Below are 20,875 nucleotides of genomic sequence, written 5' to 3'. Positions count from 1 at the left end.
TTTGAGAGATGCCCCTGCCGCCCCCTCACGCCCGGTAGGGTCACATCTATCCCCGTTGGCAGGAAATGGGGCCTCTTGTTTTTGAGAATTTGTTTGGTGAATGGGCACTTAACCGGCTCGTCGGTTAAAGCTAGGCCCTTTACTGTCGAGCACGGCAGTACAGAAAACACTGCACTTAGGAACAAAATATGTTTTGAAAGAAGGAAAAAAAAAAGATTCAAGGTAGTGATAAGTAGGTTGCAACCATCTTGGACTCGCTTGAGTTTTGTGTGAAGATAAGTTGAACAAAGATGATGTTTTAACGAAGAGAAACTTGTTTATTTGAGTTCAGGTGGCAGTGGAGGGAGCAGTGAACTTAATCAGCTAATGGATGCTGTAGATATATTAATTGAGGATTAATATATCAATTGAAAAGATTGTTTCTTAGGAAATATCCAAGGAAAGCCACTTGATTCCTGGGCAAAGTCAGCAAAGGACATTTCTTTAAATGTGATTTTTTCCCCCCCTGCTTTATGGACAATGTCAATTTAAAAAATGTTCTCTCAGATTCAAAAACTTCTTTGCAGTCATTATTCATCAGCACTGTACTTTTAAATAAGTGTTCCTGTGGTTTGATTATACTTGGTTAAACTGTCAGACAGGCATGATTGTAGGGTTGAGTTTATCTATTTATCTTTGTACTTAAAACTGCTCCGTTCTTTGAAAAGTATTGTTTTTTGTCGATACCATTTGTGTTTAAATTGACCGGTCTTGGATGTTGCTGCTGCTCCCAGAGTTTTGTCAGATAAATGCTGTGACATCGGGAAGTCTTTGCACAAAATTGATACTAGCCCTCTATAGCAGTTCCCCATTTTGTTTCAAGGAATTGGCATATGCATTTGCAGATGTAGCCAGGGGGGCAATTGCAAGGCAAGATCGATTATCATCACCTGACAATTAACTCCATTATTGCTGTAATTGAGCCGGTGCTGTTTAGAAGCACAGACTGCACAATTGAAGCAGTGGAGGGAAATGTAGGCATACACTAGCAGGGTGGTGGAAGAGGATAGTTTATTGCAGCGTATGTCATTACGGGCATAGGTAGAGAGCACAAGGTGTGCATGTCCCCTGGTCTTAGAAGCAGGCCAAATTGCCCCCCTCAATAATAATAATGATAATTAAATTATTGTTCTGCAGGACATTAATTTTTAAAAACTATTTGACTGTGCCACAGTAAGTCCCCCCTTTCACCTGGTCATTTGTTCTCATTGTAGGTTCAGCTTTGTGTCCTTTTCACAAAAGCCTCTAGAGATAAACATTTTGCCCATGGGAACCCTCCTCCACCAACCAATGTCCAGCTGAGTCTAACATCGTGGTTTGCCGGTGGTCAGTAAAAGGTATAGAAAAAATATGAGATCCCTCCCAAGAATACAGCATGTACATACACACACACATGCTCATGCACATGCACACACGCACAAACAAAGGCATACATGCAAACACATGAGCGCGCACACACAGGATACTTATTTTTATCCTTAAAGTGCAGTGTTCTGGTACATTTCACTTTAGTCACTCTCTGAATTGCGTAGTCCATTGATAGCAATTCCAGATGCAGTCCTGAGTTTCCTATTATTGATGCAGCTGCCAGAAACCTCACACGCCATCAGCACCCAGGAGTTTGGCCCTCTGGGTTCAACTCAATATGTAATCTCTGAATTCACTTGTCTAATTTGCTGTGAAAAGCACAGTAATTGTTTCAGTGTGTCCTCAGATGCACATGTCACATGTATTGATTGTTTTTGGGAAAAATTCATTCTGGAAGTTCTTCATGGTGTTTCTTTCACTACTAAACCACCGTGAGGTCGTTTCAGCTGGTAAATGCGCATGCAACATGAAAGGAATGCTCTTGTGTTGCCATAATATAATTCATTCTTCTAACAATAATCACTATTCTGGGAACATTCCTGCCGTAACTTTACTTCGTAACCAAATGGGATTCCAGGCGACGTTCTTTGATATTCTTGCGGTGTTTCTTATTAGCTGGGTCCCTGCACTGGAAGGACAGCATCGCACTGGAGTGCAATGGGCAGTTTTCTAAAGACTTCTGATACATTAAATATTTGAATATATGGCAGGCATGTCTAGATCCCAGTAGGTATAGGAAGTATATATATATATTTTCCTGCTCCATTACTTTTGTAATTGTGCATCTGTTTGCAAAGACCTGTGGGAGATTTTTGCCCACAAGGAATTTTGTCGCACATATGGGTGCTGTAAAGCTTTATCTGGTTTGGGTTAAACACAGGGCTGTTTGCCAGAATTTCCAGCACTCCCAGATTTCTAATAAGCTTACAGTAAAGTACCATCATGCTGTCCTTCGTGGCTTAATGCTGTTCAATAGCACATGTGGACACACAGCGTGAACATCATCTTGAGTTTCTCCAAATGGCTCAATCTCACATCAAGCAGCACTTCATAGGAGCAAAACTCAGGCATCCCTACCTGGTGTGATTGATTTCTGAGAGAGAACACTTTTACAGTGCATTTCAGGAACATATTTGGGAGATTTTTTTTAGGGGGGTATGTATTGCAGTACTTTCAGAGTATATGTGGTAGGAGGAGGGGTTGGGGGGGGCGGTATGTGATATAATCTTTCAGATTTCCATTAAAGCGAACTGCCCCAGCCAGTTGATGTTTCACAAGATCTCAGTGAAACAGATGTGCGATGTGTTAGGGAACCATTTCCTGGTGCTTTTACACGGTTTCCTGGAGTGCAGGACTGCGGGCTTTTAATGCAGGACGCACAGGCTACCTGAGAACCTGACGCAGGACATCTCTGTGGTAGATCAGTCCCAGGCCTGGGTTCAGAAAGCATCTCAGATCAGAAGAAGCGCTGGTCATGTGGACACTGCTATATGATGTACTGTTGCTTTTAAGTAGCCTTTAAAGTGTCCTCAGAGGTCATTTTTGAATGAGAGTATCGTACCAATAGCAGTTTAAAAACATTTTCTCTCATCATTTAATGTTCATCTACAATGTGTCCAAGCAAAACAGGATACACATTCTTAATAACTTCATAATTTATTAAGATTTAAAATGGTATAATTACATTCATATTATTTACAAATGAATTTACATTTATGACTCATCCAAGCTTTCATTTCCATGCCATGTTTTAAAGACCCAGCATGATGAAAGAGTGCCAAAAAAATAGAAAACGTGTGAAGGCAATAACACACAATAAACTCTCTACAACAGTTCGTTCTGGAATAATAATACACAGTAAGACTACATACAGACACGCTCATACAGACAGACAGACAGACACACACGCACACACAGTTTATGAGTGGGTTTTAACAGCATTTGTGGGAATGAGGTTTAGTTTTTGTCCAGAACAGACGCTCATGTTCTGGTCCAGTATTCATAATGCATCTCAGGGTCAAGAGAGCCAAACTATGATCAGTTTAGCCTGTTCATATCCTAACCTTGTCGGTTATGAACCGAAAGGTGAAACTGATCCTGGATCAGCACTCCTCCTCTGAGATGCGTCATGAATACCGGCTATGAAGTAGGCGCATACTTACCTGACAGGCCTATTCCTCTTTCCCTTCACCTGTGTCTCACAGGTAAGGCTGCGGCTTGTGCGCTTGTGCTGACTACAAGTATTACAAATGTCAAAAAATTTGATTATCTAAAAAAGTATATACATTTATATAAACATACCTTTTTAACTGGTAGGACATAGAAAATTGAATGCACAAATACTCACATATATTACTGTATGGGGATATTAACAATGATATTCAGAATGGACAGAGCTCCATAGAAAGACACATCAACAGCCATCTATGTAACTGTCTTATGGAAATAACTAACATTTTAACTTTTTCACCGAGACAGGAGTAATTATCACAATGTGTTTCTACATGCAACACTAAACTTTGAAACTCTTTACACTATGATATGTGAATATACATGTGTTTGCAGCATATTGGGGTCCATTATAGTCGTTTTTACACATTCGGTTTGTTATTTTTTTAAAAGCAAAGGAAATAAAACTTGTCCTCTCATATCAAATTTTCTGACTTCCCAGTGAGTGTGAGAAATAGTTTACTTCCCAAATGTCATAAACGGTAATGTAAACTGCCGAATTTTGTTTTTGTAAACAATCATGACACAATCATGCAATAAAAGTATGAATCTCAACTGGAAAAAAACAGCCGCGCGCTCATAAAAGTGCACATTCACATTCTGTAAAACCTTAAGAATTCTACATATTAATTCAGTTGCATTACAAATCCAGGCAGTCTATCGTCTATTCGAAGCCAATATTGGTTGCTTTTAATCTTACTCCGCATAGCAAAGACTGTTGTATATATGTAAAAATGTAGTTGTAATTGTACATTGTATCAAAAATAGCCGCTCAAGTATTTACATCTCATCACTTTAGTTTTATAAGTTTATTTAGTTATATACAGCACGTGGTTCTACACGTTCAGTCCAGTAAAGAAAACGTAGCAAATCTTCATTAAAGGCTTGTTGGCTTTGTGTTGTATGGTACGTGTAATTGACAGTGTCATGGCTATGTGTGCATTACCGCAGTTTTACACTGAATAACAAATTATAATGTTATGAATCGGCTACTAACCGCTTATTATAATGTGTTATTGAATTGTTTTAAAAAATCCCCTCACCCAATTTAAACGCATAATTAAAAGAACTGATGAACTGCAATGTTGTCTCAATGCTGTACACCACGAAGATGAACGTATTTCTCTTTTCAGCTACCATATCGTTCCAAAATGTTATTTAACTGTATTTAAGATATGTCCATATTTGGACTACTGTTTGTAACATTCAGGTAAATTATATCGTATTAAGCTCAGAATGCAATGCATTGGTACAAAACACGAAAAAATGCCAAGCTGTGAAATTACAAATTTTACAGAAGAGAGGAGTATTTACAGAACAGTTTCGTTTGGCTGTAATTTCAGGATTCACTGCCTGCTGAACATGATTTGTCAATCGTCCATAAATATAAATACTCTCAACAGCCGGGGATGTGGATAATTATTCAGGACTCTGTCGGTATTAATGTGGCTAATTTGGGGGAGTTGTCGAAATCTTTCCAGATACCGGAACTGCAGGTGGGACTCCTGGTTGTAATTTTGGTGAGGAGCGTGGTTCTCCGGGTGCTGCTGTCCGAATCCTCCTTTTTGAAACTGTGTTTTATTTTCTGACAGCAGGGGAAACATTGGGCGAAGTCTTGGAGGAGGTGGCCGCTAAAGATCATGTAGATCCAGGGGTTGCAGCAGCTGTTCAGGCTGGCGAGCAGCGCCGACAGCGTGACTGCGGTGCTCTCCGACTCTGAAAGGAGGAAAAATGCGGAGCGAGGGAAACACAGTATCACGTTAACTGCGCCGCTTAAGTGGCAGTCAGCCATAACGTCTGGCTTTTAGTTGTAGTCCGCTTGGTGGATGGAGTGGCCGAGTCGGTGTTGACTACTGTCACTTAGAATGAAATAGGCGTTTCGGGTCCAACGGCTCAATGGTGTATCATAGCATTCCATGTATAATGACATGCAACTAAATTAGCATTTTTAACATGAAAAACCTAACATGCCTATGAAATGAAATAGATTCGGTGATAAATCATATGAATGCTACGTTGGTTATTTAAAATAAAATGTCGTTAGCATCTCTGTTTAAATCACATACACATGCAGTAGGCCTTTTGGAATGCTGCGTAAAGTCATTTGGTGCACTGCAATTTAGCTGGCAGCGGATGTGCTAGTTTTCGATTATTTTGAATGCAATAATTGTGAATGATAAGCGTCCACACTTGAACAACGTCGTAATCCTTTAACAAGTAGGCTATCCCTTTTCTGTATACTACCTGAAAACAAGTGCACAATAGCCGCGTAAAGTCACTGAAAATTTGGAGAGCCTTGTTTTACTTTGTGTGGCATTAATGTTTCAGATTTATTTTATCTCTCTCTCTTTCTCTCCCGATCTCTTTCTCTCTCTCTCTCTCTCACACACACACACACACACACACACACATAATACAAGATATGTTCATGTTGAAATTTCCTTTGTTTCTATATTTTCAAACAATCGAAACTGCACTTTCGGAGAACGTACTTGGATTTAACAAGTCATATACATACCGTCCCATAAAAAGTTCTCGTCCCAAACCGACCACATCTGCACGAGGAAAAAAGGAGCCCAGCACACGACGTACGCCAGGACTATCACAAAAGTCATTTTGACTGTTCTCAGCTTCGCTCTGGATATCGTGGTGACACTGCTTACGGCGGACTTGCCAATCAGATCGTTTTTAGACTTGGGTCCCGGTGCGCTCTTTTTGGTTTTGTACTTGATGTTCTTCCAGATGCTGTGGCAAATGAAACCATAACAGATCACCAGAATGGCGACCGGGATGACAAAAATACTAATTGTTATCCAGGTAATGTAAGCCCTAACGCCCCACGGTTCGATGAAGTGCCCCCAGCAGTCGTACACGTCGGACCCGTTCTTGATTTCGCTCAGTGAAAATATGAAGTACTGCGGAGAGCTTAGCACCAGACTGCACACCCACGTACTCACAATCATGACATATGATCTTCGGGTGGGCTGTTGAAGTGTTTTCAGAGGGTGGCAAATGGCGATGTATCGGTCCAGAGTCATCATGACCATCATGTAGGTTGAGGCAAACATGCCCAGCACCTGCAGGTGTTTGACTATTCTGCACAGAAAGTCGGGTCCGTAAAAGCGAAAGGTGATTTCCCAACAAAGCTGAGGCAAGACCTGGAAGAAAGCGACCACCAAATCGGCCAGGCTCAGATGTTTGATGAACAGGTGCATCCGAGACATTTTTTTCTTTGTGTTGTACATGGCTAACAAAACGCACAGGTTGCCGATAACGGCCACGACCAAGGTGATGCTCAGAACTGCGATCTCTATCTTCGCAACTTCTTCATTCCTTCCGAATGGGTCGCTGTCGTTTCTCGCGGCGCTGCCATTATCAACGTTTCTCATGACCGGGTCTTCCATGGGGCCAAGTCTCAGGGACTGGTTATCATCGGCGAAATTCCCTACGGTTCCGGAGTAGAGGAGTACGCTGACAGGAAAGTGCATGGCACAGCTCCGCTGCAGAGCGCGTGCGGTTCCTCTCCAACGCGCTACTGTTTCTCCACGCGACTCCTGCGTGCCTCGCCACAACTTCTGACCGCTGGTTGCGCTGAGAACCCGCGGGGTTTTATACACGGCTCAGATTTCAATGACCGCGTACGGCTTGCCACCAGCCACGCCCACTTTGTCCATGCCAGAAACCAGTCGTATATCGCATAACTGAACACACAAACACTCCCTCCCTCTTCCATCAAACTTCTCAGCTGTAGCCTATTTGATTTGTATACCTACCTTCAAAGTGTGCTTAGTGGCTTCAGTGTAGATAGTTATTAAAATACGGGTGAATTCACACAACGTGAGAGTTTGCCCTTTGTGGGATCCCGTTGCTTTGGTGCTTAATAAAAACACCTCTCTTGCTGCTAAACGATTGCATGTTTTTTGAATGCGTACTACCTTAGGAAAGAGTGGTGTAGTTCGTCGAACTGCTCCAGCGGTATCAGAAGCATACAGACTTTGAAGACATATTGCCATGCATTGGGCTCATTTATAAGAAAACTGTATTCTGATTTGGATGGCAGTTTTCTATAGTATCTACTCATGATTTCAGTGATATGTACTCAATTTTCTTTTTCATTGTAATAACTTTAATTAATCAGAACCATCTCAAATTATCAGTTACATTTGTTAAATTTTAAGGTATATGTAACACGATTTCAAAGCTGTAAAGTCAGTATTTTAGGGAAGAAATGTCTCGGCAATAAAATGAAGTAATTTGGGGTTAAAGTTTTCGGAGTTTAATACATGATGGTGTGGGGGGCGTACATTGAGGCGTTTATATACACAAAAATGTGTTTTTCTCCTGTAAATTAGACTTCTAATTTTATGAATTATTTATGTCGGGCCATATGAATCTTTTACATACACATGTATGGTATGCATATTACATGCATGCATTACAGTGTGCTGGAATTTCACAATGTAATTATGAACCACCTTTTAAAAGCAAAAACGTGGTGTGAAACGTATGCTGTTGCAGCCATTTCTACAGTAGCTCGTAAAAAATGGTAACGGAAAGGATGTGAAGAGGCTGGAACTCGGGTCTCCAAGGGAAGAGGCAGCTGCGATAACCACTGCATTAACGATGTTTGTGCGCGCGTAATATATAATTTATTTTTTTAATGTATTTTTTCGTTAAAATGGACCGTTCACCTCTGTTCGCCTGTCATGTGCTTGCAAACTGATTAACACCCTTTTCGTTTACATTTTATTTATTAAATTCTCAGGTGTGTGATTTTTAAAACACATATATATGATTGTTTTAATGGACCTATCTTGCTTGATCGCGCTGAGTTATCATACAAATTCTTCGTGTCCCACGTGTCTTGCTAAAGAGCAGTGAACGAAAACAGATGGGCAAACCTTTTTCTTTGGGAAGATTTTCTCAGAATGCTCAAGAAACCTCAAGTCGTCATGCATCGGTACAGTTCCGAGCTTTTCCTTCAGCTTTTGAGGATGAAGGGTGGAAATCAACTTTTTTAAAACTTATCTTGCTGGTTATGCCAAAATGAACGATTTACCTCAGCTGTTTCATAAGCCGGAGTAATTTTTTTGTGACACAAAAGTTAACCACATTTTACCCGAGGAAGTCCATCCCATGTGATCAAAACTATATTTTAAAAAGGCATTATTTCAGAGTTTCGGTCATTAAAACATTCTGATTTCAATTATTTATAGCAATTGATCACATACACACGCACACACGGATCAGAGGAATGCCAATTTCCCTCATATCTCTTCACTTGAACGGAAGAATTCTGACCTTTCTCTGATTCTATGACATTTTATGCTTTTATTGTAACATTTTTTTAAAAGCAGTGACAGTAAAGTACAGTGACAAGGGCAGAACTATATTCTGTAGATGTGCCTCTCTTTCTCTCTCTCTCTCCTCCATATATATATATTGTGACCCAACTCTATGTCAGCCACCCGAGAAAGTGTGAGAGGTGGAATACATCCACACAATTCCACAACAGGTGTGGTTCTGGCAGGGAATGCCAAGACTTTTATTTTGAAATACAGCTCCCACCGACCAGTACAAAGAAAAATAAACAAAAGACTTGGCTCAAAATTGAGCCTTTCTACTGCACGTTGGACTCTCTTGGGGTCGCTCTCTAAACCAGGGCAGGTAAGGTTAAACAAATAAAGAAAATAAAGACAGAGCATTAAACCAAACAACCTGTTGTCTTCCTTCTTCTGATAGCATTAGCAGGGAATGGGGTAGGGGCAGGGGCAATGGCGGGGGGACGACACTCGATGGGTTTGGTGGAAGTGCCTTTCCCAGTGAATTTGCACCCCCAATTCACACCATTTGCATAGCCCCCTAGCTCTCCTACTTTTATATGTTACTGCTAATTAGCAATGCTTATATAATCCCTCAACAAAATTATATTTGTCCAAAAAGACAATTGCTACTTTAGTGCATTACAGCTCAGCTTGGTGCATTGGAGCAAGGCAAACATGTAGCAACTTGTAGCATTTGTAGTTGGTGGCTAATATAGACCTGGCTATCTTGCACATCCATGAAATCAAAGGAGTCCCTCGGTTTTTCAGTAATGATCGGTTTCCTGGGAAAGAATTCCTGGGAACTGATGGTTTTGAATTAGTTTGAACACGTGGCCCCCAGTGTCTCGGAGTAGGAGTACTGATCTAGGGTCAGTTTTGAGTTTTAGCTCAGTATGGATAAGGTGAAGATATGGCCAGGGGCATCCTGATCCTAGATCAGTACTCTTACTCTCAGAGGCTTTCTTAAATGTGGGCCTTGATAACAGTTCAGTTAAGATACCCACCACATGGTACACGTGTTAAAATCTAGATATTTCACCAATTTTTTTTCCACACCTGTAGCAGACTTACTGGTGGTAACACCGTTATCAGAAGAAGCACAAAGTCTCACATTGCAGAAGCAATATGAACCGTACAACAAAGCACAGTTTTGCTGTGAAATAAAGTTAAACTTTTTTTCTCTCTTTTTAGAGCCAATATAAACATTTCACCGCACGGTGCCGATGGGCCCTACAATAACACTGTTATTTCTGTTCTGTGGGGGATGATAAATAAAGACCCAAACCTTAGCCATCATTCTAACCACGTTAAGGTCAGTGTGGCACTAAGATGTCTGAAATGGTGAATTTTGTGCTTGCATCTTTATTTGGAAATCCTCTTTTAGGGGCATTTAGTCTCTCATATCGTTCATTTTGTTCAAATCTGGGGCAGCTGGTCATGACCAATTTTGGCAGAATCTTCTCACATTTAATGCAATCGTTGTAGAACACAACGGCTTTTGTATTATTTTTATTTTTGGATGTTATTTAGCGATGGAGGAGAGGTTTCCTTTTTTCCTTTGGCATTTTTCTAGCCGATATTTAAGATTTTTGACGTAATGGTCCTGGTGATGTCACATACAATTACTAAGAAACTTTTAAATTTTCGGGCACTTATCCAGAGGGATTAGTAAATTGGAAACTCACACGGGGGGTGGACGTAAAGGCCTGCTTCCTCCCCCCTCTCTTACCAGGGCTTCACTGCTTTGCACCCCAAAACCTACAACAACCCCCCCCCCCCCCCCCCAGGTTTTTGGACAGACATCTTGTTCTCATTTGAATGAGACATGTTGTTCTCATTCTTTCTGTACCTTGTCCTTTTTAGAAAGTTTGGAGAGGAAGCAAAAGTATTTTACAAGACAGGCCCCCAAGTTACTAAATGTTGAAAGCACAAAATGATGTTTTAATACATTTTTGCCTGCAGTGCACAGTTTTACATAAGATAAAATTAGTTAAAATTAGTTTAAATTAATCTGCGATAGTCATGCCTTTTTTTAAACTGTTTTGTTCAAAGCACTTGCTCTATGATTGAAGAGAAGGAGCATTAGAACATGCTATTGGTGCATTTACAGTCACGCATGCTCCTCTCATTATCTTTAAGGAAATAAATGGACCAATCAGGTTCACTTCACTCCTTTTACTTTTTTCACATGAAACTAAGTTCATTGACTGATATTCTTAAAAATAAATTATACAGAATTAAAAGGTGACACTTGGTTAAATTTGGAACAATGAATTTCGTAATTGTAAAAGATAATCTTGTCAAACTGAATAGGTCCAATCATGCCTCTTTGTCACAATTCTACGTTTTCATTAAAAAAAGTTCTTCATTGCTTGGATCATTGTTAAAAAAACTTGCTCACTTTCATTTTCTATACATAATCTAAAAGCAATTCATTGTGAAATATTTTCCAGTGTACTGAAGATATGGAAATGCATACAATACGCTTTCCCCAGAAGATGTTGGACAGTTTAATGTGTTATTTATATGCAGAGAGTGATTGGCACTACAACAAATTCAGGGCTAGAAGAAAATATGTTTTTTGTGGGAGTGGAAAACCAGTGATTGATCTCACATAGCCACGAGTAGAGTAACTGTCGGGTCAAGAGTTGGGCAGTGAGATTTGCAATGTGTGTTCAGCTTCTTTTTCTGATTGGTTTAGATGTCAGCACTCTATAATCCCGGTCAGGATTCTATCAATGTCCAGGCTCATCATTTACCTACAAATGAGGTTGTATCTAGCAGTGCATCAAAACTGGACTAGATCACCCGGAGGGCCTCTACATGACCTGGCAAGGCATTCCACAGATTAACAACTCTTTGTGTTAAAAAAAAAAATTATATATATATATATATATATATATTTATTTAATTTACCCTTATCTCAATTTGACCCGTGTCCCTCCTGTCGAAATTACAGAAATATCTCCAGCAGTCCAGCTCGTAATCCCTTGTATGAGTTTTAAAACCTGGCTGTGTTAAAGCTGTTGCAGAAAGATAGGGACGCGTTGCGGGCAGGCTCGGGGTGTGTCTGGGCCAGCAGTCCGTCCATATTCGCCATAATCCGGTTCTCTTTAGACTGTGCGGTAAATGAACCACTGTCTGTGGTTCTGCTCTGTGGGAGAGGGAGTAACGCTCCTTTACGTAGATAAAAAGTCAAGGAAGAAGTTAAGACGGCGGGTAAGGGTGACATCAGTTTTAAGGAGAAAAGCACTTGCTAAAAGGCTGCGTCGACTGCCGATTTGGTTCTAGCGTCTGTATCTCAAGACGAAATCCACCCTGACGTCTTCCGTTAACGGAAGAGACAACACGGAGACTAAAGGGGTACCACGTGGAGAGCGTTATCTCTCAATAGCAGTTTCGCTTGACGAGGTTGTCTTTTTTCATGACGCTTATTAACTCTTCAGAGCTCATAAATCCCTCCTCAGTCCATCTCCGTACTGGAAATTTAATCGACTCTTTTATGGATTGGATAGACGAGCACAGGTCTTGTAGCGGCAACCCGTGAATTGTGTGTTATGTAATTCTTATGCCTTAACATCGTGTGCACTGTCTGCACGCAGGTGCTGTCTGGAAAGGCAAACAGACAGAACATAAGGTTCTCGAACTCCGAGAGACATTTCTGCATCATTACTAGTTATGCAATGTGTATTCCATTGACCTGTTAACGCATAGGAAAGATGGTATTTTAATCCTCTTGATTTTTTACGGTGAACATTTTCAAAGGTCGTGTTTGTTGTTAATGTACACTTAGCTAGTTTCCAATGTACTCAATGCAAATATTTTTTTAAAAGCTATCTCTGAATAATGACGTATCGACACAAAGTTGCATGAAAGCACACATCAGTGATTGTAACCTTTAACGGACAGGGTAATAAGGGGGACTATATATTTCTTAGTCAATGATGTTTGCTCATCTTTGTGAGCAATAAGTAAAATATTTGGAATGGTAAACATTTGTGTACCTTAGGCGCACTAATTAAGTCCACTGCTCAGGAAAAATATTAGTTCTGTCTGTCTGACTATCAAAGAAAAGAATGCTAAATTTTATATATTTTTTATAGTTCATCATATTTTCCTGGTTACTTTATCTTAATGTGGTGATTTCATAAATCATAATTCTGTAAGTGTGTATAACACTTGGGAGTCTTTAAAAATGATCTTGCTGTTGTTTTATATGAAATTTTGACATTGATTGTCTATGCTAATGCTTTTGACCTGTTTTTCTTATGTTAAAAGAAATACTTAAACCAAATTATGTCTACACAAGACTGTAAAATGATCTTTATTCTAATTTATTGAACTTCTCTGGAAACTTCAGTACACCTGAAATTTTGTACAGAACATCTGTCACAAATATAATAATAACCAAGCTGACAGATGAAAGCTTTTTAAGTCCTTTCTCTCCAATCATGGAATGGTACCCACTGGATTTGGGCTTATGGTTTGATTTATCAAGAATATGTTTCTAAAGAGATGGTTCTCTGATTTCAGAATTTATGCACAAACTAAATTCCCCTCAGTGGCGGCTGAACTGTGCCAGAGAGCATTTGGCTGAAGTCTTACGTTAGGATCATCATATGCAGTATAATTTCACAGCCATGACTTTTAGCACTTGTGCACTTCCTATGAATTTATGCCTTCATATTGTACATTCTGTATAACCTTCAAGCTGATTTGTATGCTTTTGTATTGTTGGCACGAGGAGCAAAATGAATAATTTTAGCACTTCATTTGACCTGCCTTTGTTTTAAAAAGTAGAAAAACAGAAAACAGAAAAATACATTTAATCTTCTCTTGGGAAATTTTTTGCTAAATGACTAAACTGCTAACAGTATTTTAGAAGGCAATAGTTAATCTATTTTGGACATTAAGTGTAAGTAAAAATAATAGTTATTTGGATTTATTGAACCATTCCAGCCAATTGCTTTCAGAAGGGTGAAATTTTAGGATTCAAAATGGTGAGAAAATTACTTTCAGCATCATTGTCATAGCAATGTTGTGTATATCTATTAGCAATCAGAAACAAAAAGAAATATACAAAATATACTGCTCTGAAAGCAACTTGCAGTGCCGTTCTAAAATTCCTGTTTTATGGTCTTTTCAACAGTAGTCTGTGTGTCAGAGTTGACATGCAAAGGGCACCATAGCTGACTGAAATAAACATAGTTGTTACTTTTCGTGTTTTTTCAGTAAAATTCTCAGCATCTTTACAACCCTCACGCCCTTCTGACCTCATACAGTCCCTCTTGACCAATCAGAACAGTGCACCCTTTATGCTTAACTTAAGAGAGTCCAGAGGGGCTCATATTTTAAGCAGAAATGTTGGTGTGGGTTTGCTCCTGGGGTTGCCAGTTCAAAGCCTGCCTCGTAACTCTCAAGCCTCCCACCACTGGTTGCTAGTCACTGAACTCAGCTGCTAAATGCAGGATTTATGCTGCTTTGGCACTTAGTATCCCCTAATAAAAAATGTATTTGTCTACATTCTCTCCCACCAACCTACTGCTTCCCTGACAAAGTACTCATAGCTAGAGCTTACCTGGACAGATACACCTACTGTACCCCCCCCCCCCCCAATGGAACTGAAGTCGTAGTGGAACATAAATACTCCATAATTACTGCTGACATAGCAACCCCCTTTAAATTTTTTGCACCACTGTCCCCCTCACACTTTGGAGGAAACTTTTCTCCTTTTCGCCAGTATTAAATGATGAACTAAAATTAATTATAATTTACACATTTAAAAAGTACTGATAGCGTAGTCATACTGGGGTCATATCATGGTCATATTTTAGTCGTGTTATGGTCATATCCTAGTCATATCATGGTCATATTATGGTCATGCCCTGATCAAATTGTGGTCATACTGAGGTTGGTGACTGAGGGCTTGCTGTTTTATTTACAAGTGGTTAAACAGCAAGCCGTCAGTCACCAAGATTGCGTTCCAAAATGCCCTTTCATCCACTTGAAATGCTTCAAATCGATTCTTCCCGCATGGAACATTCGTCTGCCATAGTATTAAGCTGTTTTTGTTTTTAATTTGGCATGTCCAATCCCACCCACAGTTGGAATGTCCAATTGGCGAAATATATACAAATGTGCTATTGGTTCCCTGTTAGCCCCATTCCTCAGCTTGCTTGTGACTGACAGGTTTTATTGCATTTTTTTTTTTGAGAGGTGGGGGGGGGGGGGCGCTGTTTTGTATTCATTCCCATAATTTGGAATATCACCAGGAGGCGGTAAGGTCATGTGGAATTATCCGCGTGCCAGAGTCAACGCGGGAGTTCCGCCCGGCGTGTTCCGGAATCCTCAGACGTTCCATCTGCAGTTACTCAAAAACACTGGCCATTCTGCTCAGGTTCTGCTGCCTGTCCCGTTCTCTAATGGATGCTGTATGAAGCATGACACTGCCTTATGCTGCAGTGATGGTATGCGAAACAATAACAGGCTTGTACGGTCTCGGGTTTTGTGTGTGTGTGTGTATGCGCGTTTATTTTTGGATGTTGTATTCTCACTATGCCACAACCCCTAATTTATGAGCGTGTTTACCGATCTCCCCTGTGAACTGTTCTCCACGTCCTGGTGTATTTTGAAACCAGCATTCGAATACAGCACTTTATCACAGGGGATGGGGGTGCTTAACAGCATTTCATTTCATTTCATTTTTAGTATTTATTATTGATTGCATTTGTGGTAACTTGATAGCAACTTGATTGTGATCCTGTTTATCCAGTGTATAACTTGTTATTAATCAAAGTCTTACATGTGGCACATTTTGTCCAAGTTGAGCGAAAACCCTTTTAGGCTGAAATATGCAACGTCTTGGCTAATACCATGCTGCTGCTATTCCTATCCTAGACTGTGAGGTGTGCCAAGGATGCAAGCTTTGGTTGACAGCTCTGAGAAAGAAATGTGTTCCAGCACCTCTTTCTCCACCTGTACTTAAGCTTAGCTGTACCTCCTGGTTCCATCTCCACCTGTACTGAAGTTCAGCCGTACCTCCTGGTTCACTGCATTGACGGGCTTTAGCAAGATCGAACACATGCAGCCAATGCTAGCGTGTTTATCCAAAGCCTCGCCTGTTGTGTAGATAAAATGGACGGATCGTGTGCTGCAGTATCTCAGGTAACATCTGCTGTGGCCGCATCACACCGATGGCACCCGACCACGCTACCAGGGATGGACAAAAGCACATGGAAATGTGGGAAATATACCTCCCAGATGTACAGATTGGCACTGCAGCCCAAAAAATGTATGGGCTGCAGCCTGTTTTGCAAAGGGTACAGAGAAATGAACCACACAAAAAAAAGATAGAGGCAGCCCATTCTGCATGTGAAAAACATACATGCACATATACATGTTACATTCAGGCGCATGTTTAAAATATTGCATCTCTGACTGCTATAACTCACCAGGTCACCATGCGATGGGATTGGTTGAGATGGGCTTGATCTGATTGGCCTAAGATCAGAGACATGAATCATATAATTATCAGTCATATTAAAGTTGCTTTCCTCCCATAATTCGGATTAGGAATGGGACAGGACCCCGAGCACCAGGAGCCCCTTACTCTTCAGAGATGGGGGTTAAAAGTGTAATAGCTTCCTTTTGGAGGCGTGGCTTATCGCTGCCTCACCCAATTATGCGCCTCGGGCTTGTAATGGATACACGGAAGCTTGAAGATAATGGCTCCTTACCTGGGTAGTAAATTCGCCCCTGAGCAAGGACGTTATCCGATGATAGGGATGAGTGACTGCTGGAAAAGCAGCTTAACAGTTAACGTTAGCTTTTTAAAGCCTAATTCTCATTACTTTCTCATCCTACAGCTGGACTAAACATTGAAGCGAAGATGATTAAAAATAAAGGAAACCTGATCTTAAATCTTGTAATTTTATGCTGTACTCGAGGTGCACGTTCTATAAACTGTGTGACACACTTGACCTGCAAAAAAAAAAACAATCAATCACCCTTAAAAACTGCCACATTTTTGACAGGCCTGTCTCTTATCCGAGCCTGGTTCACCGGATGGTGTGGGATTTCCATTGATATGCAAATGAGGTGAAGACCTCACACATAATCAAACGTGCATGGCTGTGGTTGCTAGGTTGCATGTCGCAATTATCTGCTGTCAATGGCGCTAGCTGTCATGGCGGAAAGCGGTGCTGTTAATATTTGTGTATGTGTATGAGCCCATGGAGCCTGATGGACCACAATATGATATCGCCATGGAAGATGCCTTTGCTACATTCGGCACAACAAGTCAGCGAACCGTAGGTTTAATTTGCCTGCCAGAGTGTGTGTTTCTGCTAGTGTTGTTACCCCGAAGATGTGTGTCATTGCACATCTGTGGTCTTTGGTTAACCTTGGCTTTAAGTCAGTAGAGCGGTCATATATTGAGAATACGGTTGCTATGAAATAAAAAAAACAAATTCTTTTGACTCCATTACATTACATTACAGGCATTTGGCAGACGCTCTTATCCAGAGCGACGTACAACAAAGTGTATAACCATAACCAGGAACAAGTATGACGAAACCCCTAGAGAGAAGTACCGGTCCAAGTACAGGGAACAACCGCATAGTTCAACCTGGACCCTGGTGGTTAAACTGATTAACACTAACAACGAGAACAGCAACAACGCAATCTATGGAAAAATAAAAGTAAATAAAAATACAAGTAGTCGTTAAGACTGGCGCATCAACTAAGTCACCTATTAAACAGCTGCCTAGTTACAACCCTAAGTTTAGTCATTTACAGGGGGGGAAGGGATGGGGAGAGGTGCAGCCTGAAGAGGTGGGTCTTCAGTCGTCGTTTGAAATGGGTCACAGTCTCAGCTGTTCTGACCTCCACAGGGAGGTCATTCCACCATCGTGGGGCCAGAACAGAGAGGAGACGTGTTCTGGAAGTGCAGGTGCGAAGAGGGGGAGGTGCTAGGCGTCCTGAGGTAGCAGAACGGAGGGATCTGGCTGGCATGTAGGGTTTGAATATCTTGTGGAGGTATGCTGGGGCTGATCCCTTGACTGCCTGGTATGCTAGAATGCTAGACTCCTAGTTCATGCTGGGCTCCATTCTGACTTTAAAATCGCTTTGTGACACGGAGCCGCCTGTCGATGCTCACGCCCGTCTCGCTGGGCTGCTCGAAGTCAGCTGCACTCCCTCCCATCCCTCTCTCTGAAGTGCGTAAAAGCAAGCAGAGCTACCCACAATGCAATGCTTCACCCATGTATGAAAGAAATGTGCACTTGGGCCGAATTCCGGAACAGCTCTTTTTACTCCAGTCCATATTAAAGATTTGAGAGGGTTCCAGGTTTTACTCATTGCCGTTATCCAGCTAACTCAGTAATCCTGCTTTGTGAAGGAGGGCCCTGTTTGACTGATTGTTGGGGTTCATTGTTTAGACTGGGCCATCTGTTCATAAGAGAGCAGTGTGAGGGGCGGGGATCAGTGTTCACAGTCAGCACCTCGGCGTACGGGTGATGAATGGTGTTATTGTGACCCCCTCCCCACGCTAAAGGTCCCACAGGCACATGCTAAAACAGGATAACAGGTTCCCTCGCTCGTCTGTGTGCGTTGCTGCATCTCCTGGGCAATTACGCATAAACAGACTCCATTCTGCACCGTCGCCCTCCGCTTGACAACTGAACTGCAACAGAATAACCGAAATGATTTGGCTCATTGTGACAAATATTATGTTTGGCTGCTAATGTTCACAAAGATCGAGGACACACAAGTGTTGCTGTCTCCAGTCCCCCAGTTACTTCTTGCTTCTTTCAATAAGAAATGATAGATAGGACCATTGTGAACCATTCAAATATTTCAGTTGTTTTATTCAGTAGCTGTTTGCGTTCTCCGTTTTCTTTATTCCACTTATTCTTAAAAATGACATTTATTTTCTGGTCATTGGGGTTAGAGACATTCATCCTATTTTTTTCAGACGGGTTATGGATATATACAGTATGCTTTCTCGAATTGGTGATTGTTGCATTGTATAATTTGCCTGACAGTTGGCATTGACATCGCACAGATAAATAATCCAGTCCGGACAGTCTGCAGGTTGCTTCAATTTCAGAGATGAGGAAAGAGCTACTAGAAATTTAGATTCAGCCAGAACTCTGGTTGAACCCGCACCGTGATCTGGTCTGCATCCTGATTCAGCCTATGCTCCAATACAGCCTGCACACCGATTCAGCCTGCGCCTAAATTCAGCCTGTGCCCTGATTCAGCCTGTTCCCCAATTCAGCCTGTGCCCCGATTCAGCCTGTGCCCCGATTCTGCCTGTGTGCTGATTCAGCCTACATCCCAATTCAGGTCACCAGTTCAATGCCAGCTACATGCAGTCGTGCGACCAACCTGCTGGAAAAGAGAGAGAGAGGTTCATTACCCGTGAGACAGCAGCCAGCCTGCCAGCCGCGGAGTGATGCAGCCGTGAAACGTGAACATGACGTCGCGCTCTCACAGCCACACGTCCTCCCTGTCAGCGTGGGGGTCACAGGTGCTTAGCAACCACTCGTGTCTGCAGACCAGCCTCGGCACGGAGGCGACGGTATGCTATCGCTCCGATTGTCACGCTGACGGATTACAGACATAAACACTCCCGGGCACAAGCCCGTGAGTCCCGGACCTGACAAAGAGCATGACGTTAAAATTCTTTAAGGATGACATTAGTTACTGCAAAAGGCTCATTTATCACTGGCTATAACTCAGTGGCCCCCACCTCGTCCCATTGGAGGACCACTGGATCTGCTGGTCTGCTGTTTTCCCCTTAAAAAAGTTTTTATAGGAGTTTTTTTATTTTTATTTATTGTTGCATCATTCCATGCACATGCTGGTTATAAACAACCTAGATAAACTGCTCTTCACACCAATACTGCAGAAATTTAGGCTACTTTTACGCATAAACACGATGATTCAGTTTTGCAGTGGTCATAAAAACCGCTGCTTTCCCATGTGTGAGTTAAAATGCCTTCCTGAAGGGTATTGTCTCTATTTAGCGGATGTTTTAGCAGGGCAGTTATTCAAGTAAGTCTCAGTAGTCCTTATACGTGTAATGATTCCATGATGATGCATGCCAGCAAGAAGATCACCTTTATTTTCATTTAAGCAGTTCTCATGTTCAAAGTGCTGATGCTGAATTTTTCTGACTTTAATATTCAGTTATGTGATAATGCAAATAGAAGAGTACAGGACTCTAGGGGAAGCCAATATTAAATCTACTCTAGCCCCAGTGAAAATATAGTTGTTTATGCAATGCGATGCACCTAGAAATCGTGATGATGTATTTTGCCTATAGTATATTTCAAATTCCGCCTGTATTTCATTTTAGAAAGGTTTTCAAACAAGCTTTGACTTTACAGACCTGTGGGTCCTGCTGCTAACATTGCCCAGTGTATTTATTGAAAGAGACTTAAGGGGAAGTTGCTGGTGCTGCTGAGTCACAGGTGGCTGGTTTTGTGTTTGTTGTTAAAGACTCCACTGCTTATTTGTCCTAGGGGAGTCAGCAGCGACGCTCCCAACTGCTCAAACTAACTCCAGTCAGGACGACTCACGCATTAGAATATTTGCATGAATATGTAAATACATTTTTGGTTTGGTGCTGAATGGATCTGCTTCAGGTATTAGTGCACCTGCATGCACTACCCTGTCTAACAGGGAGTACTATACATTTCTCCTGCTAAACAGGAGGAATACTAGAAAATTTCCCAGTATCTAGAAGCAGATCCATACAACAGGTGGTACTGGGGAGGTGGAGGGTGAGCGTAATTCTGAACAGAGCAGTGAAGCATGCAAAAGCAGCACTGAGAGATGTTTTGTTGGTTTAAAAAGGTGCTCCATTGGTGATGTGTGCCTGTGATTGGATGGGTAAGAGAAAAGTGTTG

The 20,875-nt window shown here is 41.4% G+C and overlaps 1 protein-coding gene and 1 long non-coding RNA gene across 2 annotated transcripts in view; one reads left to right on the top strand and one right to left on the bottom strand.

The window, feature by feature from the left end:
• Positions 1-20,875, top strand: part of LOC118231218 — a 46,276-nt gene that overhangs the window by 13,214 nt on the left and 12,187 nt on the right. The gene's annotated exons all lie outside the window — the stretch shown is intronic.
• LOC118231217 (arg8-vasotocin receptor-like) lies at positions 3,048-7,203 on the bottom strand. Its single transcript, XM_035424847.1, has 2 exons — positions 6,155-7,203; positions 3,048-5,352 (listed from the first exon to the last, which is right to left on the bottom strand). The coding sequence occupies exons 1-2, from the start codon at positions 7,122-7,124 to the stop codon at positions 5,060-5,062; spliced, it is 1,263 nt and encodes a 420-aa protein (XP_035280738.1). The 5' UTR covers positions 7,125-7,203; the 3' UTR covers positions 3,048-5,059.

The sequence above is a fragment of the Anguilla anguilla genome, chromosome 7 (assembly GCF_013347855.1).
Source record: "Anguilla anguilla isolate fAngAng1 chromosome 7, fAngAng1.pri, whole genome shotgun sequence".
NCBI classification, from domain to species: domain Eukaryota; kingdom Metazoa; phylum Chordata; class Actinopteri; order Anguilliformes; family Anguillidae; genus Anguilla; species Anguilla anguilla.
The sequence above is the reverse complement of the archived record's forward strand: the minus strand, read 5'-3'. Positions and strand labels throughout refer to the sequence as shown.